The sequence below is a fragment of the Centroberyx gerrardi genome, chromosome 2 (assembly GCF_048128805.1).
Source record: "Centroberyx gerrardi isolate f3 chromosome 2, fCenGer3.hap1.cur.20231027, whole genome shotgun sequence".
Lineage (NCBI taxonomy): Eukaryota > Metazoa > Chordata > Actinopteri > Beryciformes > Berycidae > Centroberyx > Centroberyx gerrardi.
This window is the reverse complement of record NC_135998.1, coordinates 32,589,655-32,608,100: the sequence shown is the minus strand read 5'-3', so window position 1 is coordinate 32,608,100 and position 18,446 is coordinate 32,589,655. Positions and strand designations below refer to the sequence as shown.

Below are 18,446 nucleotides of genomic sequence, written 5' to 3'. Positions count from 1 at the left end.
AAATCGTATTGTTTTAGTATTTGCAATAAAGTATAGAATGTCACCTGTGTGTGGCTTGTCCTAGTTGTTTTCATATGCATGTCACTTTCAAATGCTGCCACTCTTCTTCTACGCCTCTTCCCTGTGAGCCTTTTGGGAACAGGGAAGAAGCGTAGAAGAAGAGTAACGGCTATGTTTAAGACATACCTACATATAAAAACAACGGGGAGAAGGCACACAAAGGTGAGATTTTATACTTTATTGCAAATATTTTCACATAATATGTTTTACTTGTGTAACAGAAAAGGGTTCAAGGATTTCAGAAAGCTTATTAGATTGGCAAATTTCGGTATGGAAACCTTGCCTGCATGAAGTCAAAGTGACGGAAAGATTCGACCAACACAGTTTTTTAATGGAACTCCTCGGGACTGGCACCCACGCAGTGTAGTGCCAGTCCCAACGGGGCTAGTTCACATGCAGCTTTAAATGTGCGGCACATCCCCAGTGAATCTTTTGAATGCACAGTATTTTTATTAAATGAATCACTTTTATTCAATGAATCTTACATGATACATTTAAAATTGTCCAAAATGTGGATTTTTTTTGTTCCAAATGGTGTTGCAAAGATATGGAGCCACTTCAAAAAAGTTTTGCCAGTTTTGCTGTACTGTGGGTGATGTGGGCACATTTGCACGGGAGGTCCGTGGATTACTACGTTGCCCCAGTAAATTATCTTACCATCCAGCTGACTGACTGAAATTTCCGATATGGATATGGATCTACCTCTACTTATCCCCCCCTCAGAAACACATCAGCGCATTTCTGCATGTCTTAAAGACATCAGTGCTTGGATGTCTGTGCACCACCTCAAGCTCAGTCTTGACAAGACGGAGCTACTCTTTCTCCCAGGGCAAGACTGTCCTCACACAGACCTCCATCACCATTGAGAACACCACTGTGTTGCCCTCTCTAACTGCCGAGAACCTAGGGGTGATCCGGGACAACCAGCTGTCCTGCTTGTGTAACCCGCCTCTATAGGTTCTCTTTCTACAACATCCGCAAAATACACGTTCCTTACGAGGGAAGATGTGCGTGTGTTCACTCTGACTTCCTTACGAGGGAAGCGCCACAACTCCTGGTCCAGGCACTTGTCATCTCCCGCCTGGGCTACTGCAATGCTCTTGTGGCCGGGCGACCCTCTGCCATCAGACCTTTACAGCGCATTCAGAACACTGCAGCCTATCTGGTGTTCAACCAACCAAAACTGTCTCAAGTCACTCCCCTCTTCCGGTCGCTTCACTGGCTTCCCATCTCTACTCGCATCAAATTTAAATCACTGGTACTCGCCTACAGGGCAGTACATTGAACCACCCTTCTGTATCTACAATCTCTGGTCAGGTTCCAAACCCCGCCCCGTTCCCTCCGCTCCTCCACCCTCGCAGGTCACCTCGCCCCTCCATCGCTACGTGGGCTCAGAAGCCGCTCATCCCGGTTGCGAGTCTTCTTATACCTGGCACCACAATGGTGGAACGAGCTCCCCCCATCTTTCGCCGGAGACTGAAAACTCATCTCTGGACCCCACTTGAATTAACCTATCATGTGACAATCTTCTTCCCCTTCTTCCCCTTTCTAAAAGAAACAAAAAAACCTCTGATTCTACAAATGCTACTTATTCCTATTGAAAGCTTAGCTAATGAAGACTGTGATATACAGTAGGTTTGACAACTGTTGACAAAATGCAGTTTGGACAAGTGGCTAGAATTGCCTGAATATGGATGGTCAGCTGATTGAAATAAACAGCTAGACTTAAAAGAATACTTCATGTATATGTGCCAGATATGGTTTTGTCCCTGAGTTTACCTCAACATGCCTACATATTATGTTGCTGACTATGCTATTATTATGAGGCTACAATTTCACAGTATGTCCACCTCCTTAGACTAGACTACACCACTGCTAGGTGTGCATTATACCAGTGGTTCTCAACGTGGGGTCCGGGGACCACCAGGGATCCTTGAGGGGGTTCCAGGGGGTCCCCAGCAAATTGATGAATTGTTAAACTTCAGCATTATTTCATTTACAAGAAGTTAACATGATTAGAGGATGTAGAAGAATAACTATTTTCGTCATAGTTTCACTGTTATCTCTCTACCTGCAGTACAGATAGTAAAGGAATTCTGGACAAAATCATATTTAACAATAAAAATATTCTCAGATTTGGGTTCGAGAGACAAAATCTCATCAAATGGGGGTCCGTGGTTCTAATGTTTACTAATTTAGGGTCCTTGATATGAAAAAGGTTGAGAATCACTGCATTATACCATCTTAAGTGCAGCAACAAGGGAATTAATTGGTTGCTTGTGTTCAAGGCTTAAAACAATTAATCTGAGTATAAAATGTTAACATTTCTATAGGTAATTAACGTAAAAACTGAATCAGCATGTGTTTTTAGCCAGCACTGGGTGGACACACTGCTGTCACACTGGTAAGTTAAACCATTTCTGTCTTGCAGTGCGTCATGTCACATCACGGTACAGCCTCGCATAGACCGCCTAAAGGCCAGAGCAGATCGTCTGGGGTCTCCATTTCCAAAGGACTCAAAGACATCTGCATAGATGAAGAAGTCAAGATAGGTGTGACCCTGTCTCTGGAGAGGTTTCAGTACAGTGAGCAGAAAGGTACTTGAGAGTGAACAGGGCTTTTTTGTTGTTGTTGTTTTTGTAATGATGCTCAAATCTCAAATGTTCTTTTATATTTAACCCTTCCTCCCCTGATTGAGCAGAAATGGAGTTTCCCTCCTCCCTGTCCAGCACTGAACGGGCCTTCATTCATCGCATGGCACAGTCTTTGGGTTACATCTCCAAGAGCAGAGGGTAGGTTCTTCCGTCAGATCAAGTTTAGCCAGTGCCAATTTTTTCTGTGGTTAAGGTTTGCCTCAGAGCCAGAAGACTTTAGTGATCTAAATTTACTTTAGATGAACGAGTGGCTCTGATTTGCAGTCTTCATCTTTCTTAGTACCGTGCAAACATTTGTTTCAGGAAAGGATCAAGCCGGTTCCTCACCATCAGGAAGAAGGACGGTTCGGAGAAACCCCGGCCTGCCATGCCGCTCACACTCTCCCACAATTCAGTGTACGCCATGCGCAGCCTGCTTCAGAAGGTTCCCGTCACCAATAAGGAACGCGCAGACCTGCAGCCCCACACTGAGAGTCGCATGTCTGTGACCGCGGAAGCTAGTGAGTGTGTGTTTGTGTGTGTAAATGAACAAAAACTAGGGAATCTGTGTCATACTTAAATACCTCAAATACCAGTGCTCATCTGAATACAGTGTTATTAGACTTAGGGCTGCAACAAACGGTTATTTTGATTGGCAGCCATTCAACTGATTATTCTTGTGAGTAATCATTTTGTTGGCCCAAGGGGAAAAAGTGCCATGGCATCCTCATCATGCCAGTTGATAGAAACTGAAACTAATGTTGTTACCACCGCTGCACTTTAGAAAACATAAGCTTGAAATAGCACTGTGCTTGTACTTGGTTAGAGCTCTGCAGCGCAAAACAATATTCTTTTGGTTAAATGGTAAGGATGTTTTCTTACCTTGTCATAATAAAAATATTGCATATTGTTTGTAGAGTACTAGAGTTATCTCATGCTACGAACACACACAATCAGATACAATCAGATAGTCACACAAATGTCCTACATAGCATAGCATATTTTTTATAATTGATAGGCCTACATGGTTATGGTATGTATCAAAACATTAAGTGAAACAAACTTGGCATATAATCTTTTTTTTATTGTAAATGTTTAATGTACTTTCTTGAGTCAGGCAATTTTTAATTGTAGGAAATAAGTAGGCCTAAACAAAAATATTATAACACATAGTATCTAAAAAAGAAGTCACAAATGATAAATATAAGAACAAAGTGAAAATTTTAGTCTTCTCAGTGCAAGACCTTGAGGCTAAGTTTTGTTAGCCAATTTATTGGTCTCAAAGATCTAGTCTAAATGAAGAATGATAGGCTTGGTCCGGATATGAAATGACAACAACGTAATTAACAGTTAAGCATTAATTTATGATGGATATATGAGGCCAGTTTATGAAGGCATATATATTGAAAACGGGGGCCTCACACCAGCATGAAACAGCTTAGCCATATCTAAGCTGCAGGGAGACATCAAATAACCAGTGTAGGCTGGAAAACCAAAGTATCTAATCCACCCATTCTAAGATTAAGATGCACTTTATTGATTGATTATTCTAGACTCATTCACTCCTCAAGACTGTAAAGAAAATACACCGGCCATTAATTGTATCCACATCACATTTGATTTTTCTATTTCTGATGTTTATTAAAATTCAGAAGATCACATTTGACATTTGCCAAACTTTCTTGTAACACAAGCTAGTCCAGCTTTGGCATGTTTCTGTCCTTGTCAATACAAGGGCCTCTGTTGGTGTATCTTTGAGGGTTAAAATGTTTCACATTAGGAGATGCACACATTTTCATGACAGTACGTGAAATGGGACATGAAATATGATTGTTCAAATTCCAGCCACTTTTGCCATTTCTAATTAAACACATTTATTAAATCTGGTGTTATATAAATGCTCTCTATCACCTTTTAAATACAATGGTTGCATGTAGCATAAAAGATCCACCAGTAAACCTAATCCTGGGTGAAGTAGATCATCTCTCCTTTAATATATTGGTCATATTGGTGAACAACTATGATCTGTAAGTCTGTAAATATACCTCCTATTTTGCCTTTGCTCAAATCTAGCTGAAAGAGAAACAATGTATTTGTTAGGTTTATATAGATTAACAGGATATTACATTCAAAATATGAATTCATTTTCTTGAAATTCTACTACGCTTGCCAATTTAGAAAAAAAAAATAAAGGTCAGCTTGACATGACAGAGTTTCAACCTTGATCATTTTTTCTACTTTAATCCCTGTACACAAGAGTTAATACATAGCAAGCATAATGTGGTACTATAATTGAAAACAGAATAAAAAAGATACAAATTCAATGAACAATATGCAGTACCGTGATAACATTTATATACAAATACCAAGGTGTACGGTAATATCAGGACACTGACCAATCCTGAAATGGAAATCGTCGTCAAGCGTGTTGTGCTTCTGCAACAAAAAAATCGGAGAAAGCCAGTCATGAAGTGTTTGATGTCCAGTCTTTTCACCGTCTTGTAGTATGTCCCCGGCTTTACCCCCGTCGTCCTTCTCGTCACTCAGATAACAGCCGGGACAAGAACAGGGCAAGCGGGTGTCTGAACAACGGCATTCCCCAGGTGCCCCAGAGGAGGAGTCCGTCAGAGCTGGATGGCTTCCGCCGCTCCTTGCCCGTGAATGAATGCCAGGAGGAGATCGTCCAGCTCATCAGGGACAACAAGGTGGTCCTGTTGGTGGGAGAGACCGGCTCTGGGAAAACCACCCAGGTAGGAAATTGAGGGGACTTCACGACACTAACGAGATGTTAATTATGTAATGTGTATGTACCGTAAAACTTCAAGTAATAGCCCGGGCTTTTATTTGCTTCAAACACTGAACTCAACCGGCCTATATTTGGGACAGGCGTCTATATGGGACAGGCCTTTCATTCCTAAAACTCTTGCTCAGCAAAGATGGGAAATACAATCAAATTTTTTATTTACTGGTAAACCAGTATGAATATTACTTGTAACATATCAATTACGAATCATTAATTTGATCTCGCAGAGAGAGAGAGAGAGAGAGAACACCCGGTCAGTAAAAGGTTTAAAAACGGTGTCAAACGTAGCTTGAAATGAACTAAACAAAGATGACCAGAATATGAAGACATGGATGTGACAAAGGTTGTAAAGCCACATGTTTTTGAGGGACACTTACATTTCTCCCTGTGGGTGAAAACAGGTTAATAACGATAAAACTGAGAAACTTTGACTAAACCAAATTAAGGCTTTATGTTAACGGGGCTATTTTCAAGTCTGTGGAAGTGTTTTTTCATATTGTACAAATATGAAATAATATAGGAATTAGGAATAATGTAAAGTAAAGGGGCAACTTAGATAAGTATGAACATATTAAGGAAATCCATAAGAATGAAAAGTATGAAAATATATGAATAGGAGCATCTACATGGTGTGCAAAATGATCGTTGTGGAACATACTGAGACCAAGAAAAATACATTCTGTACTATATGAAAATCTATGAAATACATAATATATACAGTATAAAAATATAGAGCTGTATGGAATACATGACAAATGAGAAAACATAAACTGTGAGAACTGTGTGTGTGAAAAATGTGAAATTACAGCATTAATGCAAAATGTGCAAAATCTGCTTGGAAAGACAATATCATACATATGTCATCATACATATGTATACATGTTTGCCAATGTGAAGATCTATTTTTCGTGTTTTGTTTTTTTTACACAACAAAATAAATGAATTTCATATGCTGTCCCAATTCTTTTACCACCAAGTGTAGAGTTCATATTTGTTATTGCATTAATTATGCTGCTGATGTGATAGTGAACACATAAGCTTCATCGCTGAATAGAAACTACCTGTTGACTTGAGTCAAATTTGTGGTCTTCAGATCCCACAGTTCCTGCTGGATGACTGCAGTAGGATTGGGACCCCCTGCCGGATCTTCTGCACTCAGCCCAGGCGCCTGGCCGCCATCGCCGTGGCCGAGAGGGTAGCGGCCGAGCGCGGCGAGAGCGTTGGCCAGACCGTCGGCTATCAGATCAGACTAGAGAGCAGGTAAACTAGACCAGAGAGACCCTTACCAGAAACTCCCACAACGCAGCCAATATGCTCAGGATTGCTCCTGTCGTGGAAAACCTGCAAAGAAGGTGCAAAGAAGGTAGCTGATGCACATTCTCACGTTGTCGAAAACAAATAGGACGGAGCTCATCACAGCTCAGTATCCCATGCTTTTGCAACCAACAGTTTCTCCCATTTACTACTGAAAGCAAAGGCTTTACCTTTTCCCCTCATAATTATCCTTTCTAACAAATAGTGATGTTTGAGGAAGGAAATAAATGAGTAAGTAATACAATTGTATTCATTAAGGTATTCTCCCCATCGTGAATTATTTCCTTTTCTTTGTCGATCTAAAAATCCAATACAGTTACTGTAAACAGGTTGGCCCCAGATATCCAGATATCACTAGGTCGGCAGGCTGGTATTTGGACATAGTTTCAGTATTCGGATGCTTTGCTTTTTTTTTTTTTTTTTGTGTATTTTCAGCACCTAGAAACACTTGTTCTAACAGTCCTCAGTGCACAGCAGCAGCTTAGCCTACCAAGCCTACTATTTCGGCCAAAAATAAAATAATTTTGAAAATATTTAGCATGGCGCATCATGATCTTACCGTGGCGGCCCGCCACAGTACAATACATATGAGATTGAGTCCACTCCAATGCGCACTTGTTAACTTTGTTCACCTGATCACCATCCGCCGTTCCAATTCAATCTTTGCAAGCCCGGAACATACAACTCTCGAATTCCCTGATATGGAAATTGCTCTGGTAACTGTTAACTTTGAATCCCACAGGGTCTCTCCTAAGACACTTCTGACCTTCTGCACCAGCGGAGTGTTCCTCAGAACCCTTATGGCTGGAGATGCCAGCTTGTCAACTGTCACACATGTCATTGTGGTGAGCACCCCGACCAGTGGCATATGTATAGGACATGCAATCTCTAATAACTGGGTTGGCTTTGTCCCAATGACAGGATTTCACTTGTTGTGTCAATTGCTTTACCCGCCGATGGAAGTCCCTTTGTTTCTAACGAGACGATCCCTCACCTATATCATTCTGTTGCAGAAGCATTGCATTGCCCTGGAGGTATCGCATGTACTGGATGGTTTTCTGCTTATGCATCAATAATGCATGCGTGAACTAATATTGTTCTGCTGCAACGATAATTGTTATGCTGTTACAACAAATAATGATGTCTAACCAGTTTCATCTCAATATGTTTGAGTCACAGGATCTTTGCATAGAACTCCTGCAGCAACAGATTAAAGAGTAACTTATCCCAAAACCCAAATTTGTGGTGAAGCCTGACATCTAAAGGTGAAAAGTAGGGTACGTAACTGGCCGTCTGCTATTGGCTGGTCTTTGGTGCCAGGTGCTGTCACCACCTGTTGTACTCTATGGAAGGTGACACCACCTGGCACCAAAGATCAGCCAATAGCAGAAGGCCAGTTCAGTACCCTACTTTTCACCATTAGATGTCAGGCTTCACCACAAATTTGGGTTTGGGGTTTAGTTACTCTTTAAGTATGATTCCAGCGATAGACTGGTAAAATCTCACGGACCTGAAGTATTTCAGCTGGGAATCTAATTTGAATCTGCCCCAGTCCAAACCTAGGGCTTTATCAGTTTTGAGAAAATCTTAGTGGGACTTTTGTTTGCACTCAATGAAAAGAGATTAAATGCGTCATTTTAAAGTCACTCGCTTGGTGTTCAACCAGGACGAGGTGCATGAGCGAGATGGTCTCACTGACTTCCTGCTGACCAAGATGCGGGATGTGCTGCAGAAGATCCCCACTCTGAAGCTCATCCTCTCCAGTGCTGCAATGGATGTGGACCTCTTCCTTCGCTACTTCGGTTCCTGCCCCGTTATCCACAGTAAGGCCCAGTAACCCTGATTCGCGTGAAATTTATTGCCGTACCAACTGTTACTGTTTTAGGAATTTACATCAATAATATCAAGTGAAAACTAGCTTAGTCTTAGTTGACAAGCAATGGAATAATTGTGTTTTTTATGAGAGCCAACACCTCTAATCTTAGCAACACTTGTTTTATTGAGACAACAAAGGGTTTGGAGTAAAAAATATGTTACATGTCATTAGTTTAAAGTCTTGCAAACCTAACCAGACCAGTCTATTTTTGACCCATGACTATGCCTATCTATTGAAAAAACAGAAAGCATTGCTGACATATTCAATTGCTTACCTCATCAGATAGTTGACTTACAATGTGCTTACAATCTCTAAAATATAAAAAAAATTCAAAGCACATTCGCACGATTTCAACTACCACTGTTACTAGTGGACTCAAGCCTACTTGAATAAAAAAATAGAATGTCTAGTCACAACCAACAAACATGTTTCACTGCTTTTACTTTGATTGCAAAATTGCCATACTTCCGGTCTTATCCGTCTTGACGCGGTTTAGGAACAGAAACTTAAGTAGCCAATCCCAAGGAGTTTATGTAACACTACCCAGAATTCATTGCAGAAATCACACATGGAATGAAGATGATGACGCTTCATTTTTACCATGAAATCACGCAAATAAAACGCCAAATATCGAAAGACATTGTACCATCCGTGTACAACAGAAAACTACCATAAGTGTATAATGGTAGTTTTTTTCAAAGCAGTTGAGCGGTTGTCATTGTTTATTACCGGAGAGTTTTCCCTACCTGTAGCTACTGGCTCTGCGGTGTCTCACCTTTCACTCTTGAAACGGTTAGCCAATCAGAACAGAGGGTCGTTAATATTAATGAGCCTTAAAGACACAGCGACAGAAACAGCCTGTTCTTGGTAAGGCTCAGAGAGATGCTGGAAAATGAACGTGTCAAAATGGATTGAGAGTGTTTTTGCTACATGACACCACACACACAACTTTTAAGACATAAAATAAAACACTGGAAAGTGGAGAATATGGGACCTTTTAAAGTGAAAAACAAACTAATACTTAAAGTTAGTGTAGTTGATGGTTACTTTGTAATTCATTCAGTCTCATTCAAATTTGGTCATGGAAATTTGAAAAGGGGCCATGGAGAAGTCATGGAAAAAAGTTTGGCATTTCATAGGCGAAAAGGTGTAGGAACCCTTTGTATGGTTACATGATTATCGAGACTTGCTTATATTAAGAGTCAGTGTTTTTTTCCATTGTTTAATATAGTCAAAGGAAGACTGTTTGAGGTGAAGCAGCTCTTTCTGGAGGACATCCTGAGGCTGACAGGCTATACCAATAAGGACATGAGGAAATACAAGGAGGAGATGCAGAGAAGTATGTAGCCTTTATCCATCAATCCTGTATTTGTCTTGTTGCTTAAAATCATTCTGGGCAGTGAGGTGCAATGAACAAAAGCATCATATTTAAATTGCATTGTCAAAATAAGTTTTGTTTGTGCATGTGCATCCCATCTGCTCTGGTGCTCAGAGGAGAAGAAGCAGAAATCTCTGACTGAGTGGTGTAAGGCCGTGGAGGACGATTCTCCCCAGGAACAGCAGAGGAGCAAGACGTCGGCGTCTGGCGTCTCCCAGAACAGCCACCTGGAAGGGGGAGGGGACGGCGTCTTCAATGAGTCGGTAAAGCAACACAACTCCCGTGATGCTTGATTCAAGCGGATCTGTTGAATTCCATCATCAGTTTTGGCGTTATGTACTGTATGTAGAGAGAGAGCTTTCAGGTAGCGCAACACGCGCTCTGGCAGCCATGTTGGAGGTGTACTGCTCATGGACAGCAGTCAAGAAGAGCTGATTGCATTTCCAAACTTGGAGGGAAAAAAATATATTTGCATACTTCTCTACATGCAAAAAAGATGAGGTTTTATTAGTCGTTTCAGCTTCAGCAGGGTACAAATGACATTGTCTGAGCCACAGGACTTTTAAGTAGGTTAGGACACCATGTCACATGTTTAGGCAGCCTATCATTTAGGAGGAATTTTTTACATAAACATCAGCATCAATCAATAATAGACCTTGCATTGGAAAATGTTTTAATAAACAATTTTGTCATTTTGCGGTTATATGAGCAGAAAAATATTACTTTAATAGAAAAACTATACCTAGGGATCCCCAATAAGATGCATAGTATAAAGATTCAGAAAACTGCTCGAAAAATATTTTAAAACCTTAGAAGTACACTATCAGATTACACAATGACATCACAAGGACAATGAAACGCTATATACACAACCATCTCTTTTCAAAAAATAGAAACTTTGTCTTTTATTAGGGAGTTACTCCATTTTTTAGAGGAAAGGTTGGAGAAATGCCATGAATTTGTATTTCCTAATATGGTAAATGGAATTCCAAAAAAGTATCTACCTACAGTAAGTGTCTTATCAAGGCTTTTAAGTGTATTTATTTTACCTATTTATAACCTATTCTTTGATATTAGTAAATCAGTAGTAAATATGCTTGTAATGCTAACAATTATTTTAAATTATAAGACTGTTATTAATAGTTTTGAAGACATCTGCTAATGTGTGATTTAAGAGCTTATAAGTGCCCTATTATTTCTTGAGAAATCCATTTTTACATCATTATTATTATTATTATATTATAAAGCGTTAGCCGTTCCAGTCAGGTTGAGCCAGTATGCTGTCTTTTGGTCACAGAGTGAGAACGAGAGGGCGCACCTGGACCCGTGGCTACTGAAGGAGATGGACACCTGCATCTCCAACGTTTTCCTCAACCAAGACGCCGACACATTCATTCAGCTCTTCAACCTCATCCTCAACGAAAATGTTAACGGTATGTCTTCCGTCCAATAGGCCTGTCATACTGGCATAGCTTTTATGTATGTTTAGGGTCATTGCCCTGCTGGAAAATGAATCCTCTTTCACACAACTTTAAACCAGAATGGATGGCATGCCTCTGCAGAATAGAATGGTACTTCTCAACCAACTCCGGAATAGGCGAAACATCCCCACATCTGAATATTTCCGCCACCATGTTTTGTACATTTTATGCACTGTTGCATTAATCTCTCTTATGGCTGTCTCCTCACATGAGCTCTCCGATTGCAAACGTAAAGTCCAAACTTTTATTAATCTGTAAAAAAGACTTTCTTCCGGTCTTCACATTGGAATTTTGGTGGTGTTTTTGGAATTATTTGGCCCATGCTAAATGCTATAAAAATGTCAAGCAAATGAAAGATATGTTATTGTGCCAAGTAGGAATACAATGTATTATACAAGTAGGAAGACAATGGGCCTCATGCAAGAACATTTTCGTATTCTTATCTTAAATTTCTCGTACTTTTTTCGTGAGTTGGACTCGTACGAGTGTGCCACGTCAGATTCACCAAACGCTCGTATCTTCAGAAAACTGTCGTAAATGACCTGCGTAAACATGATGAATTCCACCTGTTCTAAATGAACGCGCGTTCATGAGAATTGTGAATTTGCATAATTGATGCCCCAATAATGCCATATAAGGTTAGGCGTCCGGCCCATATGTCGGCAAGCTTCATTCATAAAAATGACACGGAAGACTAAGAAGAAGTCTACCAGCTCTGAGACCGAAGTCATACTATCAGAAATAAATCAACCAAAGCATATAATATTTAATATAATTCAATAGTGGAATCAAAGGCCCTGCTAAAGCCAAGGAATGGGAGAAAATAACTTGTGCTGTTAATGCAGTGTCGTCTGTTGTGCGTTCCCTTACGAAAATCAACTATAGTATTCCTGTACATTTTAGATGAATACTAAATAAATATCCCAACAAAGCTATAATTCCCTATAGGAATATTATAGTGATACTACAGAAGACAAAAATACCATGATAAGTTCACTATAAACTCACTATTGAGTACCACAGACACTCTTAAGTCCCTATCGAAGTATTATAGGAATATTATAGGACTATAGTGATTTGTCGTTAGGGCACCCTCACAGAAATAAAAAAAAAAAAGAAATGGCTTGACATGAAATTGCAAAAAGCAAGGCGATCCATGACTGCAACAGGAGGGGGCCAGGAGGAATTCTCCGTTACACAGACAGATGAAAGAATAGGCCTATACCTGCCATAATTGGCGATATAGCTGTCAGGTGTCCAGCGATGTCGCCCTGGACAGCGACTTGCACCTCAACCTGGTAAGACCTAAAGCCATTTCTCTTTTTAAAGTTTAGATTCACTTGCACCCACATTAACATTATCAACTGGAGTAACATAGCCTATAAATCAGATTTATCTCCCTCTATATTGTATTTCCACCAATACAATCTAACCTTGCCTTTGTCTCATCTGAGTGTTTGTCAAATAACCTGGCAATTATTAGTGTTTTTTGTTTTGTCTTTGTATTGAGTGCACTTATAGGCCACTAACCCACATGGATACTTATGAGATTTTATCAGGGGTGGGTACTAACGCATCACAAGTAACGCACATGAGTAAAAAAGTCGGGTTTTTTTTAAGGAACGAGTACTTTTAGTTCTTTTTTTTTAAACTGTACTTCTACTCTGTACTCAAGTATATTTTTGAGCCAGTAATCTACTTTTTACTTCACTACATTTGCCATTTATACCTTTGTTACAACTAGTCTGCTCTAAATGTGGGGATTGAGTGTAAGGGGGGGGGAGAGCGTGTGAGGAGCATCTCTACTGCAGACCTCTACTGCAGAAAAATAAGCACCACCTGTCTTTTGACCACGATGCGATGATGACGGAGCAAAACCCAGAACCAGAGGCAGCTTCCAACAAATGGGTATCCCCAAATGAAAAATGTGAATGGAAAGAAGTTTTCATTCTCTAGTTGATTGACTGAGGTCTTGGTACAGGGAGTAATACTACAGAACAGAAAATCTGAGTTTTAATTAATTGTATTGTATTCGGTATCTACTGCATTTTGGGGCTGTAATAGGTTTGGTTACTTTGATAATGTCTGTAAATACTAGAGTTAAACAGACTTATATTCTGTTTTATAAAGGGCTAAGAAAGTTTTATCAACAAGTGCTGTTTTTTCATTATTTTGCACTGGCCCGCACACCCTAAAAAATATTAAAATGGAAAGTAACTTGTACTTTGAGTAATTTATTAACCAGGTACTTTTTTACTTTTACTTGAGTAGGTTTCTCAAATAGTAATGGTACTTTTACTTGAGTCATTTTTTGTGGGAGTAATTGTACTTTTACTTGAGTATAGATTTTCAGTACTCTACCCACCACTGGATTTTATGCGGCTCTGGTAAAATAAATTACGCACTACCTTCTTTTGAAAAAGCCATCAGTGCTCCCTTGCTATTTTTCCGATGACTATAACCACTGTACTGGTTAATCTCAACATGATTATACATTACTTTACAGAATCATTTATATATTCAAACTCAAAATGTCTTCAAAGTGACAGAGATACAATCCATTAGTCAACAACAAAGTTTTTGTTTTTGCTTTGGAGAACGGCAGGTTGATTGTACGTGACTCGTACGACAGGTCTGGACCACTCGTACATTTTGTTCGTACCTAAGAGAAAATTCGAAATACGAGAAAATTGGTGAATGCGGCAAGTTCTCTTAAATCGCTCGTACGAGTGATTTAAGAACGAATCTGTTCGTACGAGTGGTTCTTGCATGAGGCCCAATGTATTCACCTGTTACTCATATGTCATTTCTAGATTATATTTAGTGTTTGTGTATTTAGTGTTTAGTGTGTATGTAGGCTGTACTGAGTTGTACTTGTATACTTCTACTCAGTGGACTACATGCACAGTGAGACGAGTGCCACACCTCTGATGGTGGCGGCAGGTCGAGGGTTCCTCAGTCAGATGGAGCAGCTGCTCAACATGGGGGCCAGCATCAACATCAAGGCATCAAATGGCTGGTAGGGCGTCCATTATATTTCACACAAAAATTCACAATCGGTAATGAATCGCATTCATCCTGTACTGTTTCCTTGTTTGAAAGGGTTCGCCAAATCCGAACACTTTTTTTCATTTCATGCAAGCTCAGATTTTAACACTTTCGGGTGCCTTTATAAAAAGCTGTAGGTATTGCAAGTCTCTTCATTTTCCACTTACAAGCCAGTATCACTACCCACTAGATCTTTATTTAAAAAATCTCCTCAGATATAGAACAACAAGTGCGACCTCTCTGATTGCATTGGGCAACAGTGTCTTCATGTAGCCTGCCTAGTTTCCCTTAAAAGCCTGGAAACCGCATCAAAGTGTGTGTCCGGTTTGGCCAAGGGTGTAAATAAAGAAAGTGTTTTTGTTTCAGGACTGCTTTCGACTGGGCCAAGCACTTCCAGCAGACGGAGGCTGTGGATCTATTGGAATCCTACATGTAAGAGTGCTAGTTATCACTACAATGCACAGAACATGTCATTTATGTAATGTGGATGGACTTCTCTAAATCTTATCTCTTAAAAAGGTGCCTCACATTTACCTTCCCACTGAATGATTTGCCCCTCTCATTCTGCTTTCTCTTTTCCTCTCTTTCCCTTTCGCTCTTTCATGATCATTCTACAGTCGCAGGAATATTGTAAGGGCACTAAAGCCCTTTAATCTACTGCTGTAGTCATTGGAATTTGCTCTTGATAAAAACATCAGCCAAATGTCCAATATGTAAAATGAATCATGAGCAGATTATCAATATTTTAACCCTTCCTCCTACCCTCCAGCCCCTTGCAAGAATTGGGCAAAGCAGACGAGGCGGCACTGGTGCAGTCTGGGAGTGCAGAGCTGAGCGCCGAAGACCAGGAGCTGCTGCAGTTCTACCACCACAGCTTCGACGACGATCGGGTGGACCTAGACCTCATCATGCATCTGCTGCACAACATCTGCTCAACCTCCAGCGACGGTGAGGGCCAGGAATCATCTGCACATTTACAATGCAGCCTCATTATTGAGCAGTAAACTGCAAGGCTGCAACAAAAGATTTTGATAATTGATCAATCTGACGGCTATTATAGCAATTGATCAGTTCAAGAAGAAACCTAAATATTCCATGGCATCATAAAGCATCTGAAACGGAAACTGTCGCTCATTGCTACCAGTTAGCATTTTGCGACAGTAATAATCACAGTAATAATCTGTTTAAAAGCAGCGCTCACCCCCTTCCATTCCTGAAAAAAATTCTCGTAAAGGCGGAATCGATGAAGTGAGCAAGTAAACTTGTTAAACTAGTAAACTTGTTAAACTAGTAAACTTGCTACCTGCCTCTTCACTTGTCATTGTGGGACATGTGACCTTCAGCGGGAGAAAATTCAGCAGTCCAGCAGCTTTGCTGTGCTTTATTTACAAATGTGTTGCGGTTTCTGTCACCCTCTAGTGGTTGGAAAATCGCTTATTGCAGCTTTAAATGTGCGCTGCTCAATCCTGTCATTGTCCTTCATGATTGGAAAAATGTTTTAAAGGCTCTGGAAACCCACACAGGTGCTTTTAGTTATTTTAGCTGATTAGATCTCTCTGAGGTTGAAGTTAGGTGGAGCTATACTGGGAATTTCAGTGAGTCAGCAAGGAGTCAGCAAACTCCTTCTACTAATAAGAATCATAAAGAGATAAGTTGTCTCACCCTAACGGGTGCAGCAAAACCAGCAGGAGGGTCACAGAGATGTCAATCAAGCAAGGATGTCTGTACATGCCCAGACAGTCCTGAGAAGAGGTCTAATCAGCAAATGAACTGAAAACACTTGTGTGTGGGTTTCCAGAGCCGTTAATGTGTCCCCAGCTTTAGTTGTAGTTGCTGACAAGGTTGCAGTCAATTTCAGTTTCAATTTAAATGAGCTTTATTGACATTAAATACTACAGTATCTGTTGCCAAAGCAAAACAGTGATAATCAAAAAAGTAGCAATAATAACAATAAAAAATATTTGAACAATAGAAAATTGCTATTATTATTTGTGCAGTCTTTCTGCACTATTGTTCAGTTTAGCAATAGAACCATATGCAGTGGCTGTCAGAACACATCCTGATACTAGAGGAATCAAAATAGGGGACTCTGAGAACAGGATTGCCCTCTCTGCGGATGATATGGTGCTTCTATACATCTAATCTGGCAAAGTCAATCCCAGCACTATCATGTCTTACTAAAACCTATGGAGTAATCTCTGGGTATAAAGTAAACAATGGCAAGTCATTTACAATTATCATTACATTCCAAATGCAATATAGTAAATGACCTTATCATTTCATGCTCTCTATGCCAAAGCTTATAAGGTGGTAACTCAGTAGTCATGATGTTATCCACTGTAAACCAATGACTTGCAACATATTTTCTTTGCTGTCTCAACAAGTGGTGTTGCTAAACGATTAGAGCTGTTGTCTGTATCCCCAACTGTCATAGATAAACCCTTGCACAAAACACTCGCAGCTGACAAGCATGTGCAGTAGCAGCTGATAAGCTAGTTGTTTCCCAGAGTATAGCATGTATATTGTACTGAATATATGTGAATTTGAATATCTGATGCATTGAAACAGATTTTGAGTCTACTGAGACATTGCCTTAGAGCAGGTGGAAGTTGCAGCAAAGGTCGAAGTTAGTTTTGACCCAAGAGAAACGGGCCTTTTTCTTTTTGATGTTGCAATGCTTTGTGCCATAATCTTAGGTAAGCATTCATACAGAAGCTCAATTCATATGTCAGAAATAATGATGTACTTGCGCTTATCCCTAAATCCCAATATTACTGAATCACTTCTAAACTCAGGATTGCTTTTGACGACAACAGGCTAATGGGACAGCTGACACCGCTGGCTTGGAACGTCCCGCTCGGCATTAAAGAAACCAAATTGTATCAACAATTACAGGCCAAATTATAGGCTGATTCTGTTCCAGTTGATTTTATGTTTAACTTGATTTTTAATTTAAGAATTTTTGCATCAACATTCAATTTTCAGTGCAACCGAAAGCCGCTTTTTTAAAAGACCCAAGTAAAAAAGTATTAATTTCTGTATTGGCCCCTTTCGCCAATTCATTGAGAAACAGGGGAGCCATAAGGTGGTTAAGGTTGGGAACCATTTGCCCAATGAACATGGCATTTAACTCAGCCAGAGTTAACAGTATATTGATGATATTTCATATTGATTAGAATGTGATTTTTTTATTTTTTTTTTTCCTCTTGGCCTTAAGGTGGAGTTCTGGTTTTCCTGCCTGGATACGATGAGATTGTCTCACTCAGGGACCGCATCCTCTATGACGATAAGAGATTTGCCGACCACTCTGAAAGGTAAATGTGAACAAGAGGTTAAGGATCTCCTCATATGTGGATAACGGAGTTAGCTGGATAGGTTTGTTGACAGTTTGACAAAAGCCCTGGATTTTCTGTTCCTTCAAGCAAGCTTAAAGGGTGAGTCAAGTACATTTTCATAATGAAAAGAGTTAAATACTGTATACACTCAAAAATGAACATTGACGCTGGTGGTATTAAGACTAATCTTTCAATTGATTTTCCAACTCACAACACTTTCAAATACACACTTTCACTTTCCCAATACTGTCCTGCATAATGAATTCAACTGCTTCAAGTTTTGACTCAGTGACTCAACACAAATTCGTTTTCTAACAAATTCTCTCACACACACACACACACACACACACACACACATTCTACCAACTCATTGCCTTGCTCACTTCCCCCTATGATTTCATTTCCTGCATTAGAGCTATTTTAATTATTTTTCATGTTTTATTCCCTTGTCATTTTATGGATCATCTTGTTGATCAACTTCAACTTGTCCACCATGTTGTGTTTTATTGTCATTTAGA

At 39.9% G+C, this 18,446-nt stretch overlaps 1 protein-coding gene across 3 annotated transcripts in view; it reads left to right on the top strand.

The window, feature by feature from the left end:
* The window catches only part of ythdc2 (YTH domain containing 2), a 41,589-nt gene that overhangs the window by 517 nt on the left and 22,626 nt on the right, over window positions 1-18,446 (top strand). For all 3 annotated transcript variants that reach the window (XM_078287157.1, XM_071906078.2, XM_071906077.2), the window contains exons 2-15: window positions 2,492-2,657; window positions 2,762-2,852; window positions 3,018-3,214; window positions 5,241-5,443; window positions 6,590-6,756; window positions 7,553-7,655; window positions 8,477-8,633; window positions 9,918-10,025; window positions 10,179-10,327; window positions 11,362-11,497; window positions 14,438-14,564; window positions 14,960-15,025; window positions 15,363-15,541; window positions 17,811-17,907. In XM_078287157.1, the coding sequence (XP_078143283.1) occupies window positions 2,498-2,657; window positions 2,762-2,852; window positions 3,018-3,214; window positions 5,241-5,443; window positions 6,590-6,756; window positions 7,553-7,655; window positions 8,477-8,633; window positions 9,918-10,025; window positions 10,179-10,327; window positions 11,362-11,497; window positions 14,438-14,564; window positions 14,960-15,025; window positions 15,363-15,541; window positions 17,811-17,907 (1,940 nt within the window). In that variant the 5' untranslated portion in view covers window positions 2,492-2,497. The remainder of the gene's footprint in view (window positions 1-2,491; window positions 2,658-2,761; window positions 2,853-3,017; window positions 3,215-5,240; window positions 5,444-6,589; window positions 6,757-7,552; window positions 7,656-8,476; window positions 8,634-9,917; window positions 10,026-10,178; window positions 10,328-11,361; window positions 11,498-14,437; window positions 14,565-14,959; window positions 15,026-15,362; window positions 15,542-17,810; window positions 17,908-18,446) is intronic.